The sequence below is a fragment of the Mirounga leonina genome, unplaced genomic scaffold (assembly GCF_011800145.1).
Source record: "Mirounga leonina isolate KUSES-001 unplaced genomic scaffold, KU_Mleo_1.0 Mir_153, whole genome shotgun sequence".
NCBI classification, from domain to species: domain Eukaryota; kingdom Metazoa; phylum Chordata; class Mammalia; order Carnivora; family Phocidae; genus Mirounga; species Mirounga leonina.
The window spans coordinates 22,220,244-22,241,529 of NW_023270387.1; the positions used below are offsets into that span (position 1 = coordinate 22,220,244).

General features: G+C 46.0%; 1 protein-coding gene and 1 pseudogene across 1 annotated transcript; both read right to left on the minus strand.

The window, feature by feature from the left end:
• Positions 1 to 455: 455 nt before the first annotated feature.
• On the minus strand, positions 456 to 1,788 carry LOC118013508 (annotated as a pseudogene).
• On the minus strand, positions 1,143 to 2,125 carry LOC118013107 (SLC35A4 upstream open reading frame protein-like). The gene has a single exon (XM_035008754.1). The coding sequence runs from the start codon at positions 2,123 to 2,125 to the stop codon at positions 1,814 to 1,816; it is 312 nt and encodes a 103-aa protein (XP_034864645.1). The 3' UTR covers positions 1,143 to 1,813.
• Positions 2,126 to 21,286: the final 19,161 nt, after the last annotated feature.

Consider the following 21,286-nt stretch of genomic DNA (forward strand, 5'->3'; position numbering starts at 1 on the left):
ATTACAGTGAGGGGTGAATGTCTCTAATGGCGGAGTCATGTACCAAAGCAGGGCTGGAGTAGCCCACACCAGGCCTGGGGGCAATGGGTCTGCTGGGGTGACCACAGGAGGCAAGGAAAGCCAACTGGTGCCCATACCCCACTTGAAACAACTGCATTCATGCAGGATGAGGCAGGGAGCCTCCTCCATTGGGGGTGGGGTCATTTCCAAGGCCTAGGTATTGATGCTTCCCCAATTCCTTAGTGTGGATCAAACCCAGTCTTCAAGTCTCCTGGGGTAACCCTTCATTCACCCACCTCCAGAGACTAACCTGGCTGCTCTCACCTCCCCAGCTTTTGTCACAAGGCACTTGTTACAGGGCTGGCGGCTGAGGAAGGGTCGGCAGGCCTGGGAGGCGGCTCTCATGATCGTACCCAATCTACAGGGTCAGGAGTCTGGGTGGAGGTGGTCAGGGGCTAGCGGCTGCCATAATACAGGTGCACAGCCACACCAGTGAGCGGCGTGGCCGGGAGGAAGGCCGCCATGAGCTGCAACCGCAGCAGGGCTGCCGAGAGCACGGCATTGACCACCAGTGAGCAGGACACAACTAACAGGCGTGTGATGCTGTGGCCGTGCTTCATGACGGCTGACACGAGCAGTCCATTTAGTGCCTGGCTCAGCACCGCAAGCGCTGCCCATCCGGAGAAACCCTCCAGGAGGCCCGGGCCAGGGCCACCACCTGCATGCAGACCTAGATGCAGGAGCACATCAAAAGGGTAGAGGAAGAGGTTCTGAAGTGCTAGGGGCAGCCTCTGTCGCTTCATGAGCAGTTCTGGGTACACGGACGACAGGCCCGAGATGGGGCGGGACAAGATGAGAAGCAGTCGGTCCAGTGGAGCGATATGCAGGGGCATGGGGCCAGCAGCAGCTGCTGAAGGGGGTCCAGGAAGGGTGTTCCCAGGGTCCTGGAGGCACCAGCTGCAGTGCTAAGCCCTGGCGCGCAGAGAGGCGGTGCCAGAGACAGAGGCAGCAGAACAGGGCCGTGCTTCCAATCTTGAGATTGCTCAGCACTTGGTAGGTGCTGGGGTCCATGTAACGTTCAGAATAGATCACCAGGTTGTTGTGAGCTCCGTAGAGTAGGGCTGATAGTGCAAAGGGGGCACCCTGGCGCCATGGTGCGGCCCCCTGGGACCATGCTTGCCAGCCCACCAAGAGGGAGAAGGCGCACAGCAATAGCTGGGTTGGCTCCGTCAGCAGCATGGCCGAGGAGGGCCGGAAGGGCAGGCTGCCGTTCACATAGCATGGTGCCAGCAATGGGCATGGGCACCATGGACAGGAGCAGCATCAGGGTCCAGCGGGCCTGCCTGGGATGGCCCAGGCCTGGCATACCGCCATCCTCTACACTCGTGCCCAAACCAGCCCCTGGGTGGCCTGTGTAGTTAGCAAGGGGGCAGCGGGAATTGTAAGAAGTTTGGGGAAAATCAGCATGGAGCCAGCTCGCAGGAGGGAGGAGCCATGATGCATCGCTAGAGAGAATACTGAGAATCAGCGTCAGCTTCAAACTCCACAGTCAGGTCTGGAAGAGGATGGGGCTGGTGGCCCTAGAAGCCACAGTCTTGGGGCCAGTCCCATGGGATTAAGGAGGGACGTCCTAACTGCTGGCTGATAAGCCACTGTTTACCCTCTGCAGGAAGGAAAGCAAGGATAAAGGCTATGGGCAAGTTGGAGATAGCAAAAGGGTGATAGGTGGGAAGCCAAATACGGTGCCTGCAGTTGAAAGGCCTCTACCTGCAGGCCCAAGGTGCTCATCCTTCCTCCCCCATGGGATCCAGAGTTAGTTAGGCCCCTTTCGCAATGACCGAAGATAGTCCCTCAATGTCTTCTCCACATTGGGTGCAGCATGTGTCTGAGCTGCGTAGATGCCAGTGCAGGTACCCACAGCAAAGCCCAATACTGCTGATGCCCTGGGCTTGGCCACCACATGGCTGGCTGAGAAGAACTTGAGGAATGGGAAGGACATGAGCGAGCCATCCTGGCTCACACCACTGCTGACTTCATCATCTACACGCTGCTGCAGGTGTTCCAACCTGTTCTTGAGAAATGCCAGGTCCTTAAGCTTGGGCAGAGAATCCTTGTCATTTGCCATCTTCCCCGCTGAACTTGTCCCATTAGTTTTTGTTGCAGTAATCTACGATTCATTGTTTGCGTATAACACCCAGTGCTCCATGCAGAACGTGCCCTCCTTAATACCCATCACCAGGCTAACCCATCCCCCCATCCTCCTCCCCTCTAGAACCCTCAGTTTGTTTCTCAGAGTCCATAGTCTCTCATGGTTCATCTCCCCCTCCAATTTCCCCCCCTTCATTTTTCCCTTCCTTCTCCTAATGTCCTTTGTGCTATTCCTTATGTTCCACAAATAAGTGAAACCATATGATAATTGACTCTCTCCGCTTGACTTATTTCACTTAGCATAATCTCCTCCAGTCCCATCCATGTTGATGTTGAAGTTGGGTATTCATCCTTTCTGATGGCTGAGTAATATTCCATTGTATATATGGACCACATCTTCTTTATCCATTCATCTGTTGAAGGGCATCTTGGCTCTTTCCACAGTTTAGCTATTGTGGGTTAAAATACTTCTTGTTTTCAGTTTATTTTAGTCTGATTTTGGGTTATCGTTGGGATGCTATCTTCTGGCGGTGAATGACCTTATAGGTAAGTACTTAATGATTGAGTTGATTTGAGTTGATTTTAGACAGTGGGTGTTGATATCTTTCTGCTCCTTCCCATATAGTTGGGGGGTTCCTGTGGGTTCTGCACTGGTTTAAAATTTCTCTCCAGGAGTAAAATTAGCTGGGTAGCAGGGACACCAGTCATGCAAGTAGCATATTCACCTACTGAAGAAAATTCATTCATCCATTTATTCATTTAGTCAGTCATTCAGTCATCTGAAGAAAAAAAAATCTGCTAGGTTTTTGTTCTTCAGCAGGAAGAACACATGTTTCCATCCACGTATCTTTAACAGTTTACTTTCTTCCTTCCTGCTCAGCCAAGCAGCATTTTCCCTGCCTAGAGGGAAACACAATACCCATGGATCTATCCTTGGGGCACATACTTATTCTATTATGCTCAGGGGTAGATCTAGAAAACTGGCTGGACCAGAGTTTCAAATGTTTTCATTTACTGAAAGACAGTGGATATATGGAGACGGTGGATGAATAAATATTCTTCCTTTTCTTCAGAAAGTCAGCAACTGCTCTATGAGCTTGTGCTTGTCTTTCCTCATTTAGTATTCTCAAGATCCATGAGGTCCTTGGTATTATTCTCTTCATTTTATTGATAAGAATGTGAGATCAGTAGAGAAGCTCAAGATCATATACTGACAAAACTTAGATGCTCACATGGTCTTATTTAATGTTTCCTTTCCTTCTACTTCCTTTCTCCCTCCCTCCCTCCCTTCCTCTTTTCCTCCCTCCCTCCCTCCCTTCCTTTCTTCCTTCCTTCCTCCCTCCCTCCCTTTCTTCCTTCCTTCCTTCCTTCCTTCCTTCCTTCCTTCCTTCCTTCCTTCCTCCCTAGTAGTTACTGAGTTCTGTTACATGACAGACTCTTTTAATTGGTGCAAGATAAGACCTGTACCTTGTCCCTTAGGAAAGTGGAGTCTAGTGCTAATGAGAACCATGATTGTCCTGTTTTAAGTGCTACTGTACAAGTGTGCAGGTATTGTACTAGGAGTCCAGAGGAGTAGTAGTTAATTGTTTCATCTGTGCTAAAGGGAGTCAGGAAGGGTTTTATAGGAAGATTGACATTTGTGTTAAATCTTGCAAGTTAAGTTACTGTTTGCAGATTGAAGGTAAAGAAGCAGGTGGGATTAAGATTTAGCAGGGAATTCAATGTGAGAGAAAGGATAGGCTGAAAACATGGTTGAAATGGGTTGAAATTGCTGATTTCCCATGGCTAAGGGAATAGGATGGGAGTGGGCAAAGTCCAGGCAAGGGAGCTTCTTTGGGACAACACTGGGGATGTCAGCTTTCAGGACAGTGTTTCTCAAACTTGAATAATGTATGTTCCACTTCTAAAAGGAAAAATTACAATCCCTATCATTCTGGTTATTCCCCACCGCCCCCACATCCATCTCTACCCTTCTTTGCCTTGCTCTGTGGCCCAGAAGGCTGTCCTCTATGGATTGCACCATCCAGGTTCCCTGGCCCTCTGCTTATACGTGGTTGGGACAGTGGGGAGGCACTGGGATGATCAGAGAGTGGTGGGAAGAGAGAACAGGTACTTACTCCCCTATCCCTTCCCTGTTACTGTGCCATGTTCTGGAAGCAGTTCAGTTTCTCTAGGCTATAGCTCCTGTCAGCATCCCCTCTCCCAGCTGTTCTGTCTCCTTCTACATTCCAGTAGACCTATCTTCACCCCTCAGCCCACTGTTGCCAATTCTCGGATTCCTTACTGACTGTTGTTCTTTCCCTTAACCCTGCTCACACCCCTTCATGAAATTCTCTTCAGTTAAATCCTTCTTCAGGTAAGTGCTGTCTTTTTCCTGTAGGGACCCTGACTGATACACACATCAACCCTCAATGTTGACTAAAATATTTTTATTAGAGCATAGCTTTTTTGTACACACATATGAAAGAATGCAGTTTTTGTGGCTCTAATAAAACTGAAAAAAATCAAAAGAAATGTATAACTAAATGTACATGAAACTAAAAGCCAATAAAATAAAAATTTGAAGAGTTTGATGTGGTACTCTAGGTTGTTAGTCTAAATTGCGGGTCTGTGTGGTGCTGAGCACCACAGTGCAGGCTTTTTTGTGTTTGTCCTACTTCTGTTACCATGTGCCATGTGATGACTTCCACTACACCCTTCGTGCCTGCTACTGGGAAATCTTCATTCATACGGTGAACACTGAGGTCATTTGACCTTCACTTTGAAAGAAAGCATAATGTATGTATTTAGTTGGCCCATGCTCTTTTCTCATTAGCTTTCAGCATTAAACAAGTACAGCTTGTCACCACCACTGTCTTAAACACAAACACAAACACTTAATTGCTTGGCAGTATTCTGTTAGAAGGTGAGCATCCTGATGACCCAGAAAATGTGTCTGTTAATTTTTATATTATCAGAAATGAAAACATACATTAGAAGCATCCCTAATATTACTGACTTATGTCTGAAGACACCCAGGTGTCAGGTACCCAGGATCAAAGGAGGGCCATGAAAGGTCAATAAACAGGAGACCAATAGGATCAGATTTGCCTGGGGTAGGGAGAGGGGATACTGGAGGCAGGAAAACAGTCTGGAAATCATCCAGTCCATGGCTCCTTCTAGTGCATCCCAGCTATAATATTAAAATGTGATTGAGTGAAAACAGGGGTGCTTGGGTGGCTCAGTCAGTTAAGCGTCTGATTCTTGGTTTCGGCTCAGGTCCTGATTTCACTGGGCTCCCTACCACTCCCCTTGCTTATGATCTCTCTCTTTCCTCTCCGTCAAGTAAATAAATAAAATCTTTAAAAAAATGTGATTGAGTGACAACAGTAATCCTCTCTCCCCACAACCCCATCCCAAATTAATCCAGCCACACCCCTTATAGTCTTCCTGAATGAGGAGGATTACTGCCAATTAAGGGGCAGGAACTTGAAGGCCAGTGATTGGGAAACATTGTGGAATAAGCAAGACTTAATCTCTCAAAAATGGGAAATTACAGACCAAAGGGTAATAATGAAAGAGAACGAGAGGTACAGAGATTGATTCATTGACAAGGCAGTAGGAAAAACACTCCACAGCGTTTAGAAAGCCTGCACCTTGGAGGATTCATTCACTTTTCTTATATATAAAATGAGGGAGGAGGATTGAACCAGAAGATCTTTAAGATGTGCTGTAGCCGTATCACCCAATTTCAGTTAAAAAAATAAAAGATGATGTAGGCTTTGTGTGTGAGCAGCTGTGCCTACCAGGAGGCTCTCTCTAAATTAACCTCTGAATTGGTTCCCAAACAAACCAGAGCTCCTTTGAAATTTCCGAGTCTTCTCAGCACTGGATATGTTGCAGACTCCTCTCCCTGAACTCACCTTTTCTTGGCTGCACAGTGGAAGCACTTCAGAAGGAGGTGAGGGTTTCAAGCTTGCAGAGGTCAGAATGCACTGAGTCCTGAAATAGCCTGATGAGCAACAAAGCCATCCTCGGTATTCTCTTCCTGGGGAGGCCTAAGATGAAAAGAAGACCTAGTGAACCCCCATCTTCTTTGCCTACTTGTTGGGGTAACCGTGTTGAGAAGGGGGACTCATTGGCCATGCCTTCCGTTTCTAGAAAGGAGAGACCATTTCCTGCCTTTCCCCACACCAGAGAAATTTTGGAGAAGTCACTTCCAATCCCTCTGTCCATTCCCTCCCCCTGCACAGGAGAAGTAGCCAAGCCAAATGTTTAGTATTGGAGTTCTACCAGGTCATCTTTGCTGGTACCTTGAAGGTAGCAATCAGTCCATCAGCATCCTTGTTCCTGATAGTGGTCTTCTGGGCTTAGGTCCAGTGGGTGCTTGCAGTTCCTATCTCTTCAAGGTAGGCACACCTGGACAAGGGGAAGGTATAGGGTGGGAAGCTGCATTTCGACCTCAACAAAAAAGCAAAAAGCTGTATTGTACAACCCAAAGCCTTACATTGTGGGAGCTATGGGGTTATTTCCCAGATCAATAAGGGGGCTATTCAGTTCTCAGTTTGCTGGTGATCTGTGTGTCTCCAGGTCTCCAGAGGGAACAAGGTGAAGGGCAGGAATAAGGGACATCAAAGCCCTAACACACATCACTTTCCCTCTCCCTGGATCAATCCCCACCCTTACTTGCCATCAGCCAAGCGCTACCATATGGGGCTGAGTACACCTCCAAACCCTCCATGCAATGCCTTGGGTGCACTGATTGCCAGAGATCATCTAAGCCCCTGTGCATGGGCAGTTGGTGCTACTCTGGGCTTGTGGGTGCCACAGAGCCCCTTAACTATGCAGAGCTTGGATTGGCTGAACATTGCTAGCTGTCCACTTCTATCTCTTCTAGGAAAAAAGAAATCTATTATTGCTCTGCCTGATCTGGTCCTGGATGGAGAGCTAGCAATTACAATTCACCAGGTGGCCCTAAGCTTTTTCTTTGCTTTTAGGGGCAGAAGCAACTGACAGAAGTGTTAAGCTCATTAAATCTACCCCATGTGGTACAGGCATGTTATGGGTCTTTTTCTACCTGCTTTCAGGGGGCAGACTTCTCCCCCACCCTCTGCAGTGCTCAGATAGGATTAACTAGCTCCTTGGCTCTGCATACAGGTGTTTTCCTGGACTCTCGCACATTCTGACTATTGCGGCTGCTCTGGGCTATGCAGACAGTCTCCCAGCTGCTCTCCTGGGGCCCCGTGCCTGTCGGTAGGAGGGGATTAACTTGTGCTCTTCCAAATTATCAAACCCTCCTGAGGGGCAGGTGACGCAGGTGAGGCAGGCGGTGAATTCTGTTTCCCACATTTCATGATACTATTTTATTTTAACCTGACCCGGCTTGCATCTGTGCAAATAAACCCAGGGCATTCTGAAATAGCTCCCTGTGCTGTCAGCCAGGAGCAGAGAACAGCCTCCCCTTAGTTATATTCATCCGTGTGTTGAACCCCTCACGCCTCAGAACACTCGTCTCGAGGGTTTTCATATAGCCCCTGGTTTGGGTTATTTTGTTTGTTTGTTTTTCTGAATGTTCTCCTTTCTTGGTCTCTCTAATCACACTATCAGAGAAAATTGTTATTAAATTGATAAATATGGTCCCTGATTTTTCCTGTGTTCCCTGTGTCTCTCATCTCTCTCTCTCCCATCTATCTATCTCTACACACACACATACACACACACATACACGCGTGTGCACAATTAAAAACAGCAGTCCAGGTTTTAAAGTTTCTAGTTTATCCTTATAAGATTCTAGCCCTCTGAAAAGTGAGGGCCAGATCTATTCCCAACTATTTATCTATAAAATGTCAAGCCTCGGGGTGCCTGGGTGGCTCACGTGGGTTAAACATCCAACACTTGGTTTCAGCTCAGGTCATGATCTCGGGGTTGTGAGATCGAGCCCCACGTTGGGCTCTTCGCTAAGCGGGGAGTCTGCTCGGGATTCTCTCTCCCTCTCCCTGTGCCCCTCCCCCTGCTCTCTCCCCCTCTCTCTCTTTCAAAAAAAAAAAAAAAAATGTCAAGCCTCCTCTCATCTCAAGGTTGGGAAAACTGAGGACCAATCCCTGCGTACCAGGCACTGTGCTGATGGCTTTGGGTGGCTTCTCTCCTTACTCCTCATGACTCCAGGGCAGCATTGCTGTTATTATGCAGAGACATTATGCAGAGACAACAAGGCTTTGAGCAACCTGCCTGAAGTCACAGAGTTGGCAAGTGGTTGGGCTAAGGTTCAGCCCTAGAGATCAGACTGCATGGCCCATGTTCCTCAGTATGGTTGTTTACTGTGCCCTGAATCGATTGTAATTCCTGGAAGAAACCTAGTTTTTATTTTATTTTATTATTTTATTTATTTTATTTCGTTTCATTTCACTTTATTTTTTATTCTAAGAGCAGGGAGCTACAGTCTCTTATTTTTGGTCACTCTAAGCTTAATGGTTGCGCCTAGAACAAAAACTTACCTGTGGCAAATAGTTTCTCAAGTCTTAGAGAGAAAAAAAAAATAAAGCCCTCAAATACATGCTTGCTTGTACCAAGAGCATTTACTTGAACCTAAATCAAAAAAATCCCATTTTTCCTTTTACAGATGTAATTGTCACATATGTTCATTATGGATTCATAATGAGGGCCCGGACAGATGGTGCAGACTTAAAATGACACACACTGCAAGCAAGTAATGCTTGCCCATAACAGAGCTGGTGCTGTCCTTGAAGGCACTGTGGGGCCACGTTCTGGAGATGGAGAGCAGCCCTGGGGCTGGCCTGGCTTGCCTGGGGGCCAGGAGGAGGTCGCTAGGCCCAAGGCCATATTTAGCTGAATCTTAGATTAAGGTTTGGGGCTGGTCCCTGTATCTTTCACGGCCTTTTGGGCATCCTAAGAAATAACCTAGTGACCAGAGGGGTAGGAATTCGTTTTTCTAGTGAGAATTAGGGCAGGCAGAGTCTCGGGGGAGACAGGCGGGGCCCGGACTTTCTGTCAGAGCCCCTTCACCAGGGGCTCTCTCCTGTTTGCCCCCCACCTACGGCTGTTCCAACTGGTCCTGTGGACTTGACTTTTCTGCTCTTTTTTTTTTTTTTTTTTTTACCCAGGGCTGGGGGAGGACGGGGTACCGACACTGGTGACCCGAATGTGTTTGTTCATACCGATGTTACGGAGTGGAGGGTCATGTGTTGTCACTCAATCCCTACAGGTTTCAAACTGTGTGTAACTGTTTACAATTTGATTTTCATTCAAAGTGGGAGACACCAGATTGGAATTGAGGTCCGTTTGATTGCAAAGCCTGTGAATTGTCTAATATAGACTACTGCTAGTGTTAGATTCTGTTAAACATTGAATCTGTAATCCTCTCCTCGGAGAATAGTAATGATTTTTTTTTTTTTTCAGGAGCTTCTTAAAAGGGAAAATCTGAGATTAGACAGGTGCCTAAGCAGTGGGGGTACTTGAGCCTGGAGGAATGAGAGTTCTCTCTGGTTGGAGACCATCCCCATGGCAGACCTTCAAACCACAGGGTGCACATTGCCCTCTCACTTCCCGATGAACTCTGTGAGTTCCTCCATGCTCCCCTTCTCCCCTTCAGGCTGCCTCTGCCTGGCTGTCTCATGGGCTGCGAGAGGTCCAGAAGCCTTGCAGAGAAGCCCTGGGCTGCTGTGGGAAAGTGAGCGGCCATTATGATTCTCTCCATGTGGCCACCCACCTATTCAGGTAGCATGCATGTAGGTTGGTTAAAACAAAGCAGAATCTGGAGAGTGGGCTGTAACCACAAAGGTCACTTATTTGGGCTTCTTTTAAAACTAAAAGTCCTTTTGCAGGTAGGAAGTTTTAAAAATCAGGTGACCAGATGACTATCCTTTCTCCCACCTGCCGGTCCTGAGCATTCCTGAAAGAAGAAAGGAAGTAGTAAATTGTGTGTGCTTGCTGCTAAGGTTGTGGTCATTGATAATTTGTAGGTCTTTTATTTATGTAAGATGTGCCTCACAAACTTCAAATTATCTATCCTACCAATGAGAAGGAAATAAACCTTTGGTCCCTGTTATTTTCACTGGCTGTCGGAAGAGTTTGTAACGACATAAACTGTCCTGGAAAGAGGCAGCCAGATCCTATGTAATGGTCCCACCCTAGATGCAGTGGGCTGGATGTTAGGACCCATGGGCCGTCTTGTTGGCATTCCATCTGCCCCAAGTCAGACAAGCCGCCACCATTTGCGAGTCGTTCTGTATCTGCAGAACAAACACAGTGCAATGTGTTCTCCTTACTACAGAGAAATGTTGTGAGATCAAATGAGAAAACATGGTCAAAAGCCTTTTGTAAATTTTGAAGTGCTTTACAAATATCTGAGGTTTCAGAATAACATATTCATGAAGGGTTTCAGAACTTGAGCACTGTTGATATCTTGGGCCAGATCATTGTTTGGGGAAGAGGGTTGTCTGTGTGTTAGAGGATTTTGAGCAAGTCTGTGCTCAACCTGTGGATGCCATAGCATCCTCCCCCTGAGGTACCCTCCTCCACCCAGTCTCAACAAGCAAAGATGTCTCCAGACATTGCCAAATGTTCCCTGGGGGCAGATTTCCCCTCCACTGATTAAGTGTGGCCTTGACTCTCTGAGCCTTGGTCTCCTCACCTGTGAACTGGGCATAATAGTAATAATCACACCTACATCATAAGTATTATTGAATTCAGTATGAGGATTAGATGACCTAATGCACATAAAGCAGTAAACAGTGTGTGGTATGCATGGTAAATATCAGCAATTATTTGCTATTATTTGAAAAGCATGAACTTAATGCTACTTTTGAATATAAAGATGAACCTGGTGGTGGATGGTGGTGGTGGATGGTGAATGAGCCACCATCCATACAGTAGGCACCCCAGGTGTCTAGTTAAGAAATAGTGATGGATTCTCTCCAAAGCATCTTCAGGCACATGATCAAGAATGGGCATTGGCTTGTGGCTTGCCTGGGTCAAGCTATCTTTTATGAGTACTCTGTACTACCCTTCCTTGTCTCTATCCCTTTGCTGAGTAGTATTATCGATTCCAGTCCCCCCCATATCCTCACTATCCAAACCCCCTGCTTAGGGCTTTGTGGCTTTCTCCTTGTACTCCAGACCTGCTTCTAAGATGTGATCTGATCAGCTCATTCATGTCAAGGATATCTGTACAACTTAATAGGTACCCTTCACAGGTGCATTTAAAAAATTTTAAAGGGCTTAAATCAGATAATTCACTTTAAGCATTAATATATATATTGTACATATATATATATACAATGTATGTATGTACACACACATATGGCTTTCTGATGATGCATGGGTGATTTTTATTTGTTGTTAGATTTTTTTTATCTGATGTCCCATGTGAATTTCAACTTTTCCCTTCTGTGACTTGGAACATTTTTATTAATTTGATGACACTCCATATGATCTCAGAATACAGAAGCAGATCGATGGAGTAGTTTATAGGACTGTTGGAGAAAGAACCTCCTTTTGTGTTCATATTGGCTACAGCTTCTTTGCAAAGAGTTGCAGTTTATGCTAGGCTAATAGAGCCCAATCCCATCACCTTGAGTCTATACTCGAATGGAATGTTAAGGTAACTAGCCCTGGGACCATGCCTCGTCAGAGAGGCTTGGGGCAGGCCAGGAGGGACTTGAACCCTGATGAACTCTCCAAGAGCCCTAAGGTTATCATAGCTTCCTTGTGACAACCGCCTCAAGTCAGAGACCAACGTCCTTCATAATTGATTTTTCTCCAGTTACCAAACTTCCTGTTTTTGCACTAAGTTTTTTTTTTTTCTCCCCCATGAAACTTGCGTGTCTTTTTAGCTGGAAATGGAAGAGATTAGGAGAGGTGATGATCTAGAAAAAGATGAGCACCTCTGCCAGCCATCCGAGCACCATTTAAATGCTTCTTCTTATTACAGTGCTTGTACTTGAGGACTATGTCACACTTCTGCGGCCACCAAATCACAGTTTGCGATGCCACTTCCATTATAAACCCCTGTTTTCAGGTGCTCATGACAGCCTGGAGGGAAAAATCACTCTTGGGGCTGTAATTTCTCATATCTGTTCTCACCTCCGAGGTGAAATTCTTGTTCTAAAGTCTGGCAGAAAGCTCTGTATCTGTGAGCGTGTGAGGTCTCTCACATGACCCTTGCGGGTAGGGGTGGGGGTCGGGGTGGACATTTCACAGGAGTGACATCTGGGAAATTCAGGGCCCTCCCTCCTCTGCCTGATATTTGGGAGTCAGAACCCCGTGATGACATTGTGGACTCTGTCCTCCAGTGATAAGGTGATTTTCCAAGTCACCTGATTTATCTGGTTCCTGGGTATTGAGGAGAATGCCTTAATTCTAGAAGCAGGCAAGTGAAGGAATTCTGCAGGGAAACTTGGATTTGATCTCACCGCATTGGTCCGGGCACCCTTGTCAAAGCAGAGGTTCGTCTTGCCATCACTTTCGTCTGAGCTGAGTCTTGAACTCCTTTCCAGCCCTCTTCTACCAAAACCCTAATTTACTATAAAACCTGACTCATGTGTCACCTTCTCTGTGAGGCTCTTCACCTTGTCATCTCAGGCCAATCCCTTCTTACTCTGTATTCTTACACTGTGTTATTTGTATCACTCATGTAATGCCCATTTTATTCTACCTTGATTATATGTATTCTTGTGTCTTCTGCTTATGCCCCTCCTGCCCGTTAGCTTGCAAACTTCCCGAGGGTAAGGACTCTTGAATTTTTGCGAACACTGCAATGCCTCATGCATATTCGGTACTCAATAAATGCTTCTTAGATCGCCATTTACGGAACATCAGCCATATTGCAGCTCTCTGCAAAATGATAGTATTTGAGATTTCGAACAAAAACAAAAAACTGAAATGGATATAATTCTTGCCCTCTGAAAACATGTGTTTTCAGAGGTTGTTTAGCAAGAAGACAGCAAAATGAAAAAAAAAATAAAGCTAACCAACGGATATGGGATCTGATGGGAGAGTTCTGGCACTCCCATGGGCGATGCCTTCGTGAATGGAGAGGGCAGGATGGATCTGTGATCCTGAAAGAACTTGTGGAAAGCTGTGTTCTGGATCCATCTGCTCCAATAAGGTAATGGAAAGATTGTTTTAAAAAGCGATCAGTGGAGGGTAATCCAAACCGTTTCCTGTGATAGTTTCCCAACTGTTCTTAAAATAAATCAACTTGCTGTTAGACTGCTGGGAAAAATTAGTCTTTGTAGTGACAATTTACCCCAGGAGAGCTCGTATTCTTCTTTAAAATGGACCCCATGATACCCTCGTTCATGCAAGATTACCGAAAAGTAAAGATAACTCAAAATACAACGTGTGTCTAAAAGCAAGTTTTAAAATATTGTCCCTCCCCCATCCTCAGCATCTCTATTATTAATGTCTCTCTGCCAATTGATTGCAGCTGTTCCTTGTCTTTTTTTGTGTCTCTGTTATATTGAATTTGAGGTTTGTTCTGCTGAGGAGACCCAGCCTGACAGAAAGGATGTGGAAAAATGATCAGAGCCAGTCCTCACTCCTTAATTCCGTCTGCTGCATTGCTCCCTTGAATGACACCAGGATCCAGCACGCAGATGAGCCATTGTATGCTTCTGTCTCTGTGCAATTGTTACATTTGTGACCCTGTTACCGAACAAGCTATCTCTTTGGATAGAGTAACCCTCTGGTCAATTTTCAAATGCATTTGGAGGTTGGGAGATCTTCTCAGCTTCTGTGATTAAATCCAACTCAGGATTTAAAAGCAGGCATTCTGCACATTGGGATAATTAATTAAAGCTTATCCCACTTCATCCCAAATCCCTGTTGACCTATTTTAGGTGTAATGTTTCAAGGGTTGTGATACAAAGGTGGAAACAGAGTCAGTCAGCAGCGTCTTGCCTCCCACTCCTTCCCTGCTTTCCCTCCCCATATTCCCTCCTTCCATGCCCAACCATCCCACCTGGAAGTTTCACTGAGTTCAAGGTTCTTTTTTTAGAAAGCCCGCCAGATGCGAGCTTGGCACTAGGACTCCAGTAGAGAGAGCGCTGAGATCCAGGGAATCAGAGAGGTTCAGGCTCACCTTGAAGGCAGGGAATGTGCCTATCCGCATGACCTTGAAAATGTTAGGTGTGCACACTCAAAGAAGAACAAGAAAAACGTCCCAGTCCCCAATGGTGCTGTTACTATGCTGAAAGCCTGCTCTCTCCTTCTTTCTCTGCCCTTCCCCACCTCCCCCACAACCTCTCTTACACACACACACACACACACACACACACTCCACACACTTATGCAGAGGAAAGAGAAGAGGAGAAGTAACAAATAAATGCAACAAAATGTCTGAACACTCAGAGACAACAAAGCCCTCCCACTATGCTCTCTATTCCTCCTTAACTCCAGAAGGGAAAGGAAAAAACCAAACAAGTGACCTGACCAATTACACAATTATGAAATGGGGTGAAATGGCATTCAAATAGCTTTAGAGAGTTGTTCTTTACGAAGAAATTTTCACTGTTCTGTGGCAAACAAACTTTCTTTTCCTTCCTTCCCCCTTTTTTGACCTCTGCCGTTATCTCTAGATTTATCAGCAATACTAGATGGCTTTTTCACATCAGTAAGCACCATCCAAAATATAACAATCAGAAAGAATCAGAGAAAATAAATCAATGTCCACAAACAACCAACCAATTTTGGCAAGTACAATTTATTCATAAAAGCTACAGTTCGCTGGGGATTCTTTTGTCTTGCATCCACAATGTCCTTGATTCAGATGCCAACTTGGTGAGCGCCAGGTGGCAGCCAAGATGGGAAGACACGCATTGTTCCATCTGGGTTGCTTTGTTCCCCTAATGCCTCTGGTCTCCCTCTTTTTAATCTCAGAGGCGCACTTTATTCTAGAATTTCTATAGGATTGTTATCCTAACTAATTGAAGATAGAAATTAGAGTTGAGCCGGCCTTGTTTTTTTTTTTTTTTTTGCGGGGTTGGGGTGCAGAGTGAGGGAGTTGTAAAAACGAGGCTTCCTAGTCCTGTCGTTAGGCTTACTGCTCCGAGAATTTCCAATGCCTTCTCCTGATCAAGCGTATCATTGCCCCTCAGAGGTCATAATCATGCACCAGCAGAAACCATCTTAGCAGAAAGACTTCCGTATTTCAGCTCTATATTCTGTCTAGGATTAATTGCGTATTTTTCCCAGAGGGACTCTGTGCTTCCCAGCTGAGGCTACACGTATTTTGTCTTAGATACTTTCTGATGTTTCAGTTTACATTCATATTCCTAAGGATTTCTCTTCCACCCTTTCCGAAAGCCTGCTTGGATCTGGGGTGCAAGGGGGAAGCTACATGCCTCGCTTTCCAGCCAGGGCCTAGAGATAGGGGAGGGGGAGGAAAGAAGAGAATGGAAGAGATCATCGGCCACAGATATGGGTGGGAGAGGAAGATGGAAAATGTACAACAAAAACACTCTTTTACCAGTAAACAAGGGCTCCTAGACCTGAAAACACAGAGTAAAGAATTCTGCTGACAATAATTAATTAACAATAATAGTTTGCACTCAGACCTCAGCTTTCATCCGGCAACCTCAGAGCACTTCACAAACCACACTTAATTAAGGCTCCCGGCCCCCTCTGGAAGATAAACAGGTATTAATAGCACCCCTTCTCTGGCACAGAAACAAAGGCCTGGTGGGGTTCATGGCTCGTCCAGGGGCTTGCTCCTCTGGAACCCCTGGTCAGTGGGGAAGAAAGGAGCCTTCAGGCAGGTGATCAGGGTCCAGGTCTGTGTCACCTGCGACGGCAGGCAGCGACCTGCTTGGGTGACCGATGTGTCCTGCCCATAATCAGTTGCCAACCTGACCCATACTTGCTGTATATGTAGTTTATCCATCTCATTCTCACCTAGGCTGGCTAGCTGGCTTGCAGCCTCTTATCTGGTCAGAGCACAGAAACATCTCAGCTTCCTGCTCCCAAAGCAAGCTGGGAGGTGAACTCTCCTGCACAGACAGTATTTAATTTGTGATGGCTTGATGAGGTTAGTCACCTTGCTCTTTAGCTCTGTGTTCTCCTGGCCGCATGCTCGCCAGACTTACTTTCTGCTGCTACTTTGTCATGGGGGTTGATGGAGAGGGATCTGGAAGGAACAGAGGAGAGATGCTCACGTCTGTCTGGGTGGCACTGTGTTGCCCTTTCCCGCTCATCCTCCCGTTGGCCCTCGGCTGGCAGCTGCTGCAGGGCTCTCCCCCCACCCCAGCCCCCCAGATGGAAGGAGGAAAGATTAGCTCTCCCTGCATCTTGTGCCAGGGCTGCGTGGTGGATTAGGTTGGCAGAGAGACCCGAATAGCTCCATCTTCGGGAGCAGAAAGATCTTTCTCAAGGTCACCCTGCAACATACGTATGTCTGAGTTGCTCAGGAAAGCTGCCTTGCAGGTTCGCTCAGATCCTGGGTTCTGACTGCTAAGAGCGATTCCTAAACACTCTGGCATTGCCATTGCTTTTCATGTCAAGCATTTTGCAAAGCACACCCTCTGCCAATTTCCCCACCATCAAATTTGAAGTTATTATTAATCCTGTTAATACTTATTTTGTAGGAAAATGCACAATGACAAGCAGCTATTAAAAATTCAGTAATGATCTTATATAGGTATATGTTTATTCATAATGATCTAAAATGCAATTGAAAATTGGATGTATTTGTGAAACACGAATCTTTTTTAGGTGCGAGAGGACACGTAATGCACCCCCAAGTTTGAAACTGCCCACAATAACTCCACATCCCTCAAGGATTGGCACATGGGCTGGAAATTTTTGTTTTAAATTTATGAGGCATGTAAAAATTGGGATGATTAAGCTTGTGGGAATTCCCAGAAATAAACCTAACATATTCCTGGATGCTCAGACCATTTGGCTGGATTTCTTTTCTTTTTTTTTTTATTGTTTAAATGTTTTTTATTTTTTATTTTATTTGTTATTATTATGTTAATCCCCATACATTACATCATTAGTTTTAGATATAGTGTTCCATGATTCATTGTTTGTGCATAACACCCAGTGCTCCATGCAGAACGTGCCCTCCTCAATACCCATCACCAGGCTAACCCCTCCTCCCACCCCCTTCCCCTCTAGAACCCTCAGTTTGTTTTTCAGAGTCCATTGTCTCTCATGGTTCGTCTCCCCCTCCGATTTCCCTCCCTTCATTCTTCCCCTCCTGCTATCTTCTTCTTTTTTTTAACATATAACGTATTATTTGTTTCAGAGGTACAGATCTGTGATTCAACAGTCTTGCAGAACTCAGCACTCACCATAGCAGTTATCCTCTCCAATGTCTATCACCCAGACACCCCATCCCTCCCATCCCCCACCACTCCAGCAACCCTCAGTTTGTTTCCTGAGATTAAGAATTCCTCATATCAGTGAGGTCATGTGATACATGTCTTTCTCTGATTGACTTATTTCGCTCAGCATAATATCCTCCAGTTCCATCCACATAGTTGCAAATGGCAAGATCTCATTCCTTTTGATGGCTGCATAATATTCCATTGTATATATATACCACATCTTCTTTATCCATTCATCTGTCGATGGACATCTTGGCTCTTTCCACAGTTTGGCTATTGTGGACATTGCTGCTATAAACATCGGGGTGCACGTACCCCTTCGGATCCCTACATTTGTATCTTTGGGGTAAATACCCAGTAGTGCAATTGCTGGATCATATGGTAGCTCTATTTTCAACTTTTTGAGGAACGTCCATACTGTTTTCCAGGGTGGCTGCACCAGCTTGCATTCTCACCAACAGTGTAGGAGGGTTCCCCTTTCTCTGCATCCCCGCCAACATCTGTCATTTCTTGACTTGTTAATTTTTGGCTGGATTTCTAATACCAGGAGTGGACTGGCCCTTTCTTTAAGAGAAGCATGAAAAGTGTGGAATGCACACGGGCCCATTTGGGAAAACACCTTGGACCCTCCAGGAATCCTCTTCTGTATGTTTCTTTTACCCATTGTTACCCTGGGATTTCTCTGCATGCCTTTTTCTCCCCCTGAGTTTATCAAAGCATCTTGCAAAAAATGACCACAATAAGGATGGCAAAAACTATACAAAACAGGACCATCGTGGATCTACAGTGTATCGGAGGAGGTTCTAATTCTTTCCTTTTTTGAATTGAATTCTTCTTCCCATGTGCTGTCAAGGTCTAGGAGGTCAACATAGACGGCTAAAGAGGATTCTGGGCTCTGAAAAATTATTGAAAAGAGAACAGATTGTTGTACAGACCAAGCATAACTTGATGCCACTCATGGTGAGCATTTACTTGGCTCCTGTTATGTCAATATATTTACAGAGATTCAATAATAAGGTCTATGAAAAATGTATCTAACCCTGAGACTGTTACCTGTTTTCTGTGCAATTGTGAAGGGTAGTTATATTTATTCCTATCATTGAGAAAATTAAGTGTAACGTGTGACCTGCTCAAAGTCACAAAGCTGACAAATGGTGGAGCTGGAGTCAAATGCAGGTTCAACTCAGTATTAGAAGCCCAGGCTGTGGCTCAATGTATCTGTTAGGAGGCTCAATGTTTCCTAAGCATAACTTGGAAAACTAAACTTGTCCCACAACTCTGAGGGTTGTCAGTACCTGGTGTCCCATGCTGTAGAGGCTGGCTGACCAGTGTGTGGTGGATGTGGGCTCACTGGAGGTTCTGTCCCCCAAGAAGAGGAGTAATGCCTTGTGGAGGGTCTTTGCAGAACTGGCACTGGGTGATAGGATCAGGGATGCTCGTTTTTGGCTTTAAAGGAAAAATCTGTGAACCCAGAGCCAAGAGGTTTAGTCCCAGATATACCAGTGTGTGACTTCTCATGAGATGCTCAACTTCTCCGAAGCCCAGAGTTCCTTTATGTAACTTGATGGTTCATTCAATCATCAGATAATGTTTGAGTCTCAACCTTGAACTAGTCACAGTGTGGGTGGCTGTTCTCTACCCTTGAGGAACTCTGGTGGTAGATGAATACAGAAAAGGTAATAATAAACAGGGTAACAAGAGGAATAATAGAGACCTGAAGATAAGTCTGTAGATGCCTGGTGGAATTAAGGAAGTCTTCACAGAAGAGGTGACATTTGAATAAGGTCTTAAATATCTACAGATTGACAAGAGGAATAGTTCAATTCAAATTAACTGGTGTGTATGGTGTGTGTATGTGTGTGCGCCCGCCCATGCACACATGAAAACTTTTTCTATGTACCAGTTTCTGTGCTAGGCATTGGGCATATGACTGAATAAGACAAGTATCCCATCCCTAAGATGCTTAGTCTGATTAGGGAGAGAGGTCACTACCACATGGAACATTAAAAGCTGCAATGAGCCCATATAGGAGGACCTCTGGGTCTGGGGCAGGGGAAGAATTTCAAGCAGAGAAGATAGGTTGCGTACAGGTGACAGACTGAAAGGCCACCACATGCCCCAGTGCTGTGGGTCTTTGGGTGAAAAGCTAATGGTCAGGCTGGAGAATGGTAGGGGCGCCTGGGTGGCTCAGTCGGTTAAGCGTCTGCCTCCGGCTCAGGTCGTGATCCCAGGGTCCCGGGATCGAGCCCTGCCTCGGGCTCCCTGCTCTGCAGGGAGTCTGCTTGTCCTTCTTCCTCTGCTCCTCCCTCCATTTGTGCTCTGTCTCGCAGATTAGCTGTTGAGGAGATAGAAAGGGAAAGCCAGAGAGCTATGAGGAAGGCAGGAATGAACGAGATCCTAGAGGCTGAGAGAAGACGGGCCAGGCAGCCTGTGCGCTGCAAAGCAGGAAGGAGAGGAAAGGTGACTCATTGGACTGGTAATGAGGGCACCACTGATGCATTCAGAAGGGACTGGTGTCTCCCCTGTAAACTTCATGAGGCTGCTCAGTGCATGTGGAGCAATAGGCTGTGAACTGCTAGACAAATGTCATCTATGTGTCCCTTGCCTCCACCTCTTCCCCTTCCTTTTCTCCACCCCCAAACGCTATTTCCAGCTGCCAGTCCCTTCTTGAAAATGAAGCCACCTGTTGCTTATCTACCTACTCTCATGTTGCTGTTCTTCTTCATCTCTTTGTTCATGCTGTTTCCTCTGCCAAGAAAGCTTTGCCAACCCCATCTTGTGCCTTATTAGCTCTCTGTGCCATCTGGGACTTGTTGGAACACCTCTTCCTCCAGGAAGCCTTCCCAGATTCTCAGCAATGGAAACCACTCCCTGGCCCCCTCCCACCACAAACACAAGGCCGGGTGCAATGCTCATCCTCTGGTCTTTCATCACACCCTGTGCATCTCTGCATCATCAGATATCCACCTTCACCCTCCATTATCTGTTTATAACACTTATTGTCCCATATGTGGGCTCTCTTTATGAGCAGGAGTCATGTTTTATTCTCTTAGGATCCCCACATTCCGGCTCACAATGCCTGACACTTAATAGAGCCTCGATAAACCGTTGTTGAACATGAATGAACAAATAAGATGCAGACACCCAGGTGTTGTTTTCTTTTTCTAGAAATCAGAGCACCCAACCTCTCAATACAACAGCTTTCGACCACTCACTTACGAAGCAAAGCAGTTGGTGGGGAGCTGTGACCAGACTAGCTGACAGTGCTAATTAAAACATCCAGCCCACGTGTATGCAAATCCAGAAACAGTGTGTCAGGGAAGATAACTCCTGATCCGAACTCATCCCCAGAGCTTTTCCTGAGCCCAGCTGTTTAGAGGCAATCTGCAGCTTGGCCACTTGATAAAATTATTTCTGTATGGTGAGTGTGGGTGGGCAGGTGGGTGCATGAAACCAGGACAGTCAGGGCAGGAGCTGATGGGAAATCAAATAGTGGAGGGTTCAGGAATGAAAGCGCAGTGAAAAAAAATCCCCGGGACCTCATCAAGTTTGGGGTTAGAGAGCATGAATAAGGGAAGAAATATCTGATTGTTATACTTCCCTTAGACTACCTGACTTTCATGTTCAATGCAGCATCGAGCCACAAACACAAATACATAGGCACACACCTTAGACAAATGATCTCGGCAACCCTTGGACTTCTAGAGCTGTTGCTTAACTACTTCTAGTCACCAGGTTCAACACAGAGTGACGCTGTGCTTTTATTTGGCACGGAGAGTTGTCTTCTGAGAATCTGAAATGCTGTTCACAGG

What these genes read in the sequence shown, in the direction of transcription:
- LOC118013107 (XM_035008754.1), bottom strand. Translation starts at nt 2,125, where the DNA reads ATGGCAAATGACAAGGATTCTCTGCCCAAGCTTAAGGACCTGGCATTT.